General features: G+C 35.3%; 2 protein-coding genes across 3 annotated transcripts in view; one reads left to right on the forward strand and one right to left on the reverse strand.

Annotated features, from left to right (window-relative positions):
* The window catches only part of LOC106139469 (facilitated trehalose transporter Tret1), a 35784-nt gene that overhangs the window by 5817 nt on the left and 19740 nt on the right, over window positions 1-10227 (reverse strand). The window contains exon 1 of one of the 2 annotated variants that reach the window (XM_013340924.2): window positions 1519-1699. The exons of the other annotated variant lie outside the window; for it this stretch is intronic. Within the exon in view, the coding sequence (XP_013196378.1) occupies window positions 1519-1554 (36 nt within the window). The 5' untranslated portion in view covers window positions 1555-1699. Of the gene's footprint in view, window positions 1-1518; window positions 1700-10227 lie in introns of those variants that run through there. 2 annotated transcript variants of the gene reach the window in all.
* Window positions 5449-9355, forward strand: LOC106139470 (facilitated trehalose transporter Tret1). Its single transcript, XM_013340925.2, has 3 exons — window positions 5449-5600; window positions 6378-6513; window positions 7884-9355. Exons 1-3 carry the CDS (start codon window positions 5577-5579, stop codon window positions 9170-9172), a joined length of 1449 nt encoding a protein of 482 aa, XP_013196379.1. The 5' UTR covers window positions 5449-5576; the 3' UTR covers window positions 9173-9355.

The following is a 10227-nucleotide window of genomic DNA, read 5'->3' on the forward strand; positions in this document are numbered from 1 at the left end:
GTGCTTGCGTATTCTATGATGTCACATACTAAGAATTGAAGAGGTATGTTTGCATGTGCTTTGTAGTATTATTTTTGCATTGAATATAAAATGTTTGCATAATAGATTTTCTGCATAATAACCACAACTGCTCAGCGTAATATGGACTTGTAGGTCACTATCATTGCCACGAATAATTATTATTCATGTTCATGTAATGTTCTGTAGGTATAACTCGATCATGTTCAAGAACTGATCAATCAACAATCATAAATACCTATAAAATTAATTGAATTAAGATCGGAATAATATCCCTGGTAGGAGAAAAAAAATTAGACCGACTTGAATAAAAATGACTTGAATATTGTAAATTTCATGGTGTGTTATTGAAATAAAAATCTAACTTAAAAAAAGACCAGTCAAATTATACATACAACAACCTAGGTGCACCTATAGTCGGCTAGATGTACATACTTTTGATTTTAAAAATTTCTTTCGCAGTCGAATACTTATTTGTTTATATCTTTACGATTATTAGACGTTGAACTACTGTATCTTATCCAACTGATCTGACTGATGAAGTTCAATGTACAAAAGTCGGTTAATTTAATTTTATATTTTGTTTTGACGCGCTGTGTCCTATGATAAGGACAAACATTTGCAGTGTCTGTGATTTTTTTCGACTAGAAATAATGTTATAACTGCCCTATGATTCATTAAGACTATGGCTTTTGCAATAAATTAATATCCAAGTAATTTCTGGCAAAAGTTTAGACTTAGACGATGGGAAAATGGGATGGGAGACTCACTCGCAAAGATGGGGACAGAGGGTTGCAAAGATAAATAATATGTCAAAAAATCTATTGACGTACTAAACACTGAGGATTGTCTCTATAGATATTTCATGTTCCTATAAAGACGGGACGTATGAACCAATCAGTTAAGTGGTCTTGACAGTTGATGTCTAATTTACTAAGTGTTGAGAAAGTTTAACAAGCGCTTCCTAGAAAACGATAATTGTAATTCCGCAATATCGTTCTTTATTAATTTTCTCATGTCATCCCAACAAAAAGTACAAGTGCGAAAGTAAGTTTGTTTGTGTGTTGTATTCGTATCTTTACGCGTTATCTACTGAACCAATCTACCTGAAATATTATGCGTATTATATAATTATTAGTCTGAAGAAATACATAGGGCACTTTACATTCCAGTGAAAAACTATAGTTCCCGCGGATTTTCGAAAAACCTGTATTGTCATGTAGGTGGCGCTACATTCGCGCGGGAGAACCTGCGGGATTAAAGCTAGTTATCTATAAACCACACTTTCAATAAAATTTAACGCGATTCAAATAGCAGTAAGTTACAAAAAATAGAAAGCTGTGGGGGAGGTCTACGTCCTAAAACTGACAATTAAAAACGCTTAATACATGAATGCAATTGACATAAATACGCTGAGAAAACGAAGACTCTTAACTCCGTCCAAACAAACATAGGCTTTGAATGATGGAAAATTGTCTGAAACACAGCGAGCAAAATTACCTGTTTCTTGAACGGAGTGATCCACGCCGCGGTCATGTCGGGCCGACACAACACTAGCACTGCACATGGACGATAGATACGAGTTATCGATGTCGGTAGTGATACGAGTACAACACGCAGATCTCAAGATGGCGTGTGTCGCGTCCGTGGCAGGCCGCCGCACTGACGACGGCAGCAGCTGCTACCGCGCACTTGAGAAATTTGGAGGTGGTATCCGATTAAATATAACTAACGCTATGATTCCATGAAGGAGTTATCTTTTGCCACATTTTACGTGGGGTCGGCACAGTATTATAGTTTTTTCCAATTACTTCTGTCACTTGCCATTTCACTGGTCATTATTATTATATACACACATACATATAATCACGTCTATATCCCATGCTGGGTAGACAGAGCCAACGACTTGAGATTCATATTAATAGTGACAGATTGCTAACCTGTCGCCTAAAAGAAGAATCCCAAGTTTATAAGCCTATCCCTCAGTCGCCTTTTGTTATATGTCAGTTAAAAATGTGGATAAGGCGAAAGATATAGGGACCTCTTTCTAGCCGTCCGGGAAGCGGGCGTATTTTTTATATGAATGTATGAATAACGTTATTATAACTGGTTTTAATTACTTAGTGCTTAGACAATCACAGATTGGTGGCGAACTTTAGCATGCTTACTTTGGAGAGAGTCAACGTATGCATTATCATCAGTACTTCACAATGTATTTTTATACTGTGCCCCAAAAAATTAAAATTGTGTCCAAGTTTTTATACTTTGGTCTAACTAGTGTGAGATGACGACTAAACAAAACAATATATATATCGATTGATTCGTGATGTGACGTATTTAGGCAAACGTTTAAAATATTGTAATAAGGATTGTTTATAGTTTCATAGATCAAAGAATTCATCTAAATACGACCTGTGTGACGCAATAGAAAAGCGGAAACGTTTGCCACGTTTTAACTCTTTAAATGCGAGTTGATGCTGGCACCTTTGTAGGTGTTTTATTTATTAAAAAAAAATAGGTAAATATTTTCCATAAGTATCGTGGCGAAGTCAGAGTTGGCGCTTCGCCAGAACTCTTGCTATAAATATCGTACTATTCGAGTTTGAGTAATAAAGATCAAGTGTATTTATTTCTTCCGTAGTCTTCTTCCTATCGAGCTGGTTGTGCGCTCAATTGATCCAACACACCCTAGTGCATGATGCATGATTTTAACAACATTTACTTCCGAAGAATGGCAAACAAAACTTAGCAACAAGCTTTCGTGCTCATCTTTACATTATTCAGTAGCTCACCAGGAAGTTTTTCTGACAGAATGACTTTAAATCAATAAGCAATGATGTTATAATTGCGATTGTTTCTCAGCCTAGCATCTCTCGCGTGACACCAAGGTGTGGCGTGACCTGATTTTACTTTTCATAATTATAACCTTTACAGATAAGGACCTACATAATAAATAGATCCAAAGATTATCCGCTTAATAATTTTCAACAACATTGCTTCTAAAATATGCTTATTAAATAAACTATAAATGAACGCATGGTACTCTTAATGTAGACTCGGAGTTAGTCTCATTTTTCGAGGTTTTATGTAGTACCTACACAAGTACATGTTTAGTACTGAAATGTTGAGTGGGTTGAAACTTGAAATAAATGAAGAAAAACTGCACATAAGGTTGATAAATCACTGAACTTGTATTATAAGGACTCGTTTACATAAATACATTAAATTACAGAACTCTAAACTAATAATTATAATATTCTAAACTAAAAGTAACAAAAAACAAACGTTCCCGCGATGTATTCTTTTTTTTCATAATCTTTTATAGGTGGCCAGTTCTAACCTATTTATTTATTGCAAAGAGGTTGACTGACTATGTATTTTCAAACAGTACAAAAGATGTAGGTAATTGATCTCGTAATACTATTAGGCGTCCCCAGTATATTAGTTTCATATACTTTAACGTCTGATGATTTCCAACAGCTATTTTATCCAACGACAACAACCGTAATGTCGTGCTAGATAATACAAGTAGTGTCCATTGGCATTGGATCGCTTAACGGGCATCTTTTGTGATCCCTTTGCTAGACTGGCAGAATTAAATTTACCTACTCTTTTTGTGGCCTGACGATATAAAATGTTGTAGTTATTCGTCGTGACACTAAAACCGAGAGAATCAAAACTACAAAGTATCCGGAATCGAGTTCCATTTCCATGCTAGAGCTACCAAGACAGGCTTCATTCCAGAGAAGCACGCCGACACTATTTCCCCCTGCTGCGAGACAGACAAAATATGTATCTGCATACAAACAGTACCAGAAGTTTCATATATCACATTACTCAGTGCCTTTTCGAAATTCATGCTTTTAATAAACTTACTATTTTTAATACACTGTATGCAAATTCGGAATAATATATAAAGCTGTTCTTTTACTTAATTTTTCATCAGTTTCCATACAAGTTTTAAGTAAAAATTACTTTAATGATAATCATTCCACTTTACAGTTCTGGCGGTTTGTTCACTCAGCTTGATATCATAATAATAAGAATGCCTATGAATTATCAATCGTCCCTTTTTCACTTTTGTTATTCGAAACAATTAAAAAAAGAAGAGGTTGGAGACGTAAATCTACTTAGTTTTAATTAGTTTTATTTAGAATTAATTTAAATAAATGAACTGGATTGAACTGTTTTGCTTGCACTGGAATGCGAACCACCAAATCAAATCAAATCAAATCTGTTAATTGTGGAGCACAGGTAAAAAGATAATATAATTGTATAGAGTACGACTGAGTCCTGTCTTTACAGACGTACAATAATAATTAATTACATACATTCATATAAAATAAAGTCAACATAAAAATTTAAATAAAATTGAAACTGTCAGTACACACAACAAGAATAAGAATTATATAAATTAAATCGAATTATTATGTCAAATTGTCTTGTAGAAAATCTTTAACAGTGTAATAACATCTTTCTATTAAAAGCTGTTTAATCGTCTTTTTAAATGTCACTAAATCTTCAGTCTTAAAACTATCTGGCAATTTAATCAAAATCTTAGGAGCCATCCCGATCACATTATTACTGATCAAAGATTTATGATGTCCTCCAATAACCAACTTTTGCTGGTATTGAGGTCTCACACGATCTGGCCTCATTCTTGTGTCCGCTATTTTTGTAAACAAGTGGGGATTAGATTTTACAAAAAGACAAACTTCTAATATAAGTATAAATACTGGGTAATGTTAACATTTTATGTGCTTTAAACATAGGCACACAGCTGTCTCTAGATTTCAGTCAACACATCGATCTGATACATCTTTTTTGGGCCTTAAAGACTTTGTTAACTTCTACCGCATTACCCCAAAATATTACACCATAGTTTAACCAATGTGAGCCATTGCCCCACGCAATGGTTCGCAGCGACAGACGCAAGTCTTTTGGCGAGCGTCAGCATCACATGGTTCTCGTCAAAGGACTCTCGTAGAACCTTGTATGGTCTTACTTTGCCAGTGCTGTAGGCATTTGTAATTACGAAGCCCGCGCCTGAGTATTGCCTATTTTTTTTTAACTGATTTTATTTTGATATATTTAAAGCGCCCATGCAGATCGCCCCTTAAAACTGCTTCTAGCTTATCATTCCTTCTTTTATTATGAATTTCCAAGTATGTAGAGGTTATAATCTTTGTTAGCTTCTGAATAAATTAAATATTGCTGATATTATTAAAAATGTATCTACTCGTTTAGATTGCGTGATGAGTCCCTGATGGAATTCAGTCATTCACGTCACGACGTAAAGGTCATAAGTTAAAATATCACAAAATATTGTAATAAGTGTAATTAAAACAATGTTGAATCAATTTAAACACCTTTTTCAGATACGGACGTCAGTTTTCCCGCAATGAGGATCACAGCCTCGGCGGCGGTGGAGCGCCCGCGAGATAAAGCTGGCTGATTTATCTATCATTCAATTTTATTGTGCGTTGTAAACTGATACACTAATATAGGATCATTGCGCCCGCGCCGCCCGGAAAGATTGCAGTCGGCATTGTTTCGGAATGGTGTCGCCTTTTGTAAGACAGGTAAATATATTTTTTTATAAAAATTATTTGGTTTACGTACACTTTACAATGTACAATCTGGAATAAAAATCAGAATTTTTTGAAATAAAGTAAAATTAAAACTTAATTAATAAAAATTATTAATTCATTAATTTGAAATTTATTTATTTGTGTGTCAACGTTAAATTTATAGATTTCTGCAAGCGCCACCCAAGTTATCGTTGCAATAAATTAAATTATATGACAGTTACAAATAGGGGTATCAGACTCACTGGTTTCATTTACAACTTGGTCAAGATCAAATGGAAAGCTAGATCTGTTATAATGATAAAGAAAAAACATCGAAGTCATATCTTCTAGATAAAAGATTAATTATTCAAACCGTTTTCTTCAGAGATTGTGCATTAATGTGTACTTGCTATATGTATAGGGTACCGGCAGGTTCGATTGCAGTCAGATGAACGTGAAGAAATCTCTTTTAATTTAAATCGTTACTTTTAGGTGTTTCCTTTTTTATTTTCATAGCGATATTATCCCACACAGCATTGAAAAACCTTCTTATAGCTGATTTGAAGATCGTTTAAAGATGGGAGGAGACGCTGGATGTCTGTCATCTTAAATCAAATTTAATAAATGTTTAATAAGCCTATCCATTAGACGACTTTTACGACATCCATGGGAAAGAGATGGAGCGGTCCTATTCTTTTTTTTATTGGTGCCGGGAACCACACGGTACATTTCAATACTGTTGGCTGTGTATTCTCCGTAAGGGACTGTATGTATACTTATTGTCTGCAGGTATGGACGGTGTCGGGGGTGCTGCTGAACATGTGCGGACAGGGCATGCTGCTCAGCTACTCCGCCGTGCTGCTGCCGGCGCTCGCGGCGCACGACGCACAGATCCAGACCGACTTGGACACTAACGCCTGGATATGTATGTATTATATTTATATTGCATTTGAAGACGCTACACTCGAAAACAACGTCATAGATCACTACGCGCTGCACTTACCTAATTAAATCAGCATTGGGGAAGCGTGTTCTCAAATTCTGGCCCATTAGCGATGACTACAAAAATCTATAATGCCCTACCTGACTGCATAAGAAAAGAAGATATATAATATGAACTTATTTATTAAAAACTTAAAATTACTTTTGACCGATAAATGCTACTATACTCTGGACGAGTTTTTAAACGATAGAAATATTGACATTTAAATTATTATTCATTATTATATACATACATATACTTTTATCAATTACTTACATGTTATAAATTATATTCATTTTGAATTAGGTACTTATTAATGTTCTCTCCAAATACAATACGACACTTTTTTATTGTTAGATATATTCAACACATTAGTCGACATAAGCCTGCCCGCCGTTCCATATTATTTTATAATTGCGATGCCCAACAGGGTTCATATTGTACCTATTTATAAGCAGAATTGTAATTTAACTGATGTACTTTATGATATGCAATAAAGAATTTGAAATTTGAAATTGAAATTGTGTATAGAGCGAAACGACAAAGAACATACGTACATATAATCACGTCTATATATAAAAACTTCATCATATGTTTGCAAAAAATTAAAACATGTTCTCTTTTTAGTAAAACATATGTTAATTCTTTTTTTAATATATCAATGTAGGTATGTTTATAATGAAAACGTTATTCACTTTTATTAACAAACCGGCCCTCAAAACCAATATGTTCGTATTACAGCATTATGCTATACAGCTATCTTCAATCCTTATATTAGAATTTAGCCAGGAGTATTCGCTTCCGTGGGAATTTCCGGGAACATAACTTTGGTTACTTCTGAATGTGAATGAACACTACCTTTTTTCAAAAAATCGGTCCAACAATTTACATCTTGATCATAATAAACCTCTTTACACAAGCGGAGGAGGAAATGACATAATCATCTAAAAACCTTTTTACAACCTTATTAAGGCTTGTAAACGGATTAAGATTATATGAGGTGTTCATACTATTTGTTTTGCATTGACAATTACCGTAATTAAGTGATCTATTTTAAAACCTCTGTCAATATTCGACGCCCCCCTGCGACTCACATCAGGTTCCATTTCTAAAACAAAATAAATTCAATTTGTTTCTTGTTAATTTTGGCATTTTTAATTTTTATCATTGTGATCTACAAGACCACAGTGGAACATTGTGCAAGCCTTTTGAATATTTCAATCATGCCGACTTAGCATATAAATATAAAAACTTTGACGTTAAATACTTAGTGAAATGAATTAATCGAAGCTAAACCTTGTTTTCCATTTCAGCCTCATCGGTGGGTGTCGCTGGAATTCCCGGGTTTATCCTGTCCTCATACCTGATGTCCCGGTGGGGTCGGCGGATAGCCCACGCGCTCGTGATCCTCCCCGGAGTCCTCGGGTGGACCCTCATCTCCTTTGCCAACAACGTCTCTCTTCTACTCATAGGTAGAATCCTCGGCGGCGTCACCGCCGGGGCTACCGTGGGACTCGGAGCTGTGGTCATCGGAGAATTCACCGACCCAGAAAATAGAGGAATGTTCTTGAACCTCAAAACTGCTGCAGTTTGTTTGGGAAGCACAGTTGTACACATTCTCGGACATTTTTTAAATTGGAGACTGATAGCTTTGATAGCTTTAGTACCTCACATAGGAGCTCTAGGCATCGTCTGTACGTGGCCTGAAAGTCCAGCGTGGTTAGCCTCGCGGAGTCTGTTTCAGAGAGCACAGAAATCCTTCATCTGGCTCAGGGGCGATGGAGAGAAAGCGATGAATGAGCTAGAAGAGTTGATCCGCGCCCAGAAAATGAACTTGGCCCAGCCTACGACAAATAACTCGTTCGAAGACAATATGAAAGAATTTGTTAAAAAGTTCTTAAAAAAAGACTTTCTGAAACCCCTTCTTATAGTTATTGTGGCAATGATGTTATTAGAAACTTCTGGAAGGCATATTTTTCCAGCATATGCTATCCAAATTATTGGAACAATCGTAGGCAACAAAACACAGTCATTTTACTACGTTTTAGCCATAGATCTAATAACAACAATAAGCGCTACCTTTTCTTCAGTCTTAGTAAAACTTATGAAAAGACGCACTCTTCTGTTTTCGACAGGTTATAGTTCAGTAGTAGTTTTACTGTGTTTATGTGGTATCCTGTTTTTGCAATCAAAGGGCTTTATATCAGCAAACTACTCATGGATTCCCATAGGTTTGTTTGTTATATACTTTATATTAGCTAATTTAGGATGTGCTCCGATACCGTTAGCTTTATTAGGAGAAGTTTTTCCAATGGCCCATAGGAGTACAGGTTCTTGCTTGGCTGGTATCATAATGTCGGTGAATGTGAACCTGGGTCTGCTGCTGACCCCCTACATGTTGGTGGGCCTCGACGTCTACGGAACATTTGCTGTATTTGCTTTAATAAGTGCTGCATTTTTGCTAATTTTGTACTTTGTTTTACCGGAGACAAAGGACAGGACGTTACAGGAAATTGAAGATTACTTCAACTTGGGCAAATTCAAAGATGACGAGAAAGTAATAGGCGATCATGAAGGCGTTAAAGTTAAAATGTTAGCTTAAATTTTGAATATTCAGTCAAGAAACTTGCGGGAGCTACGTCAAGATACTTTATATTAAGGTACCTACATGTATAGATTGTACATATACTACTACATACTACTCTTTTCTTTGTCTCTTCATAGCAAGTAAGTTTTATGATTAGTCTGTGACTTTAGTCTAAGAATAATAAAGTCATAAAGTTTACGCGCGTTTTAAATTTCTTTGGATTACACGCTTTCCAAAAAGATTTTACTATTTGTTTAATTAGATGTAAATAATACACGCGTTTGCTTACATAAAATTCCGCAATACAATGAAACATAATTGGTTTTATAGTTAAGAACAACAAAAACAATAATCAAAATAAAAAGATTTTTATTCATTATTTTTAGCACCACTACGAATCTACTGGAGGGATAAAACTTTTTGTAAAGGTTTTTATAAACTTCGATCATAGGTTTGGATCATTTTAAAACTGTTGCAACTAAAATCAAAACAGCCCACTTTCTAACATACGTTGACTAGGCAAATGTGTCTCATCTCCCCTCTCTATCCATATTTAAAGTTATAGTTTAGAATAAGAGAGGGAGGAAAATCAGAATATTTTATATGTGATATTAACGTTCGTAAGGCGACTTGACCCAGAGCAGTAAAAGTGTAAGAAATAACAAGTGATAACACTCTTCAGGCAACGCCACTTCATAAAGTAAATTTTGCCTCAGCAAAAATTATTAGCAAAATGTTATATCTAAAATATTTGATGACGAAAATAAGGCTGCTGTTCCCAATAACAAAGAAAGATAGCTTACCCTTTTTATTATAAGGAAAAAAAGGCATTGTGGCAGTGATAACTGATAAATCTACATATTATCCTACTACTATTATAAAGGCGAAAGTTTGTATGGATGTATGGATGTTTGTTACTCTTTCACGCAAAAACTACTGAACCGATTACCATAAAATTTGGTATGTAGGTAGCTGAAGACCCAGAATAACACATAGGCTACTTTTTATCCCAGAGTTCCCGCGGGATTGATAGGGTTTCCATGCGGACGAAGTCGCGGGCGACCTCTAGT

Source organism: Amyelois transitella, chromosome 25 (assembly GCF_032362555.1).
Source record: "Amyelois transitella isolate CPQ chromosome 25, ilAmyTran1.1, whole genome shotgun sequence".
Lineage (NCBI taxonomy): Eukaryota > Metazoa > Arthropoda > Insecta > Lepidoptera > Pyralidae > Amyelois > Amyelois transitella.

Excerpts from the sequence above, each read along its gene's own strand:
- LOC106139470 (XM_013340925.2), top strand. The coding sequence starts at position 5,577 with ATGGTGTCGCCTTTTGTAAGACAG. Across the intron at positions 5,601-6,377 it reads TGTCGCCTTTTGTAAGACAG|GTATGGACGGTGTCGGGGGT; the intron begins GTAAATATATTT and ends TATTGTCTGCAG. Across the intron at positions 6,514-7,883 it reads GGACACTAACGCCTGGATAT|CCTCATCGGTGGGTGTCGCT; the intron begins GTATGTATTATA and ends TTTCCATTTCAG.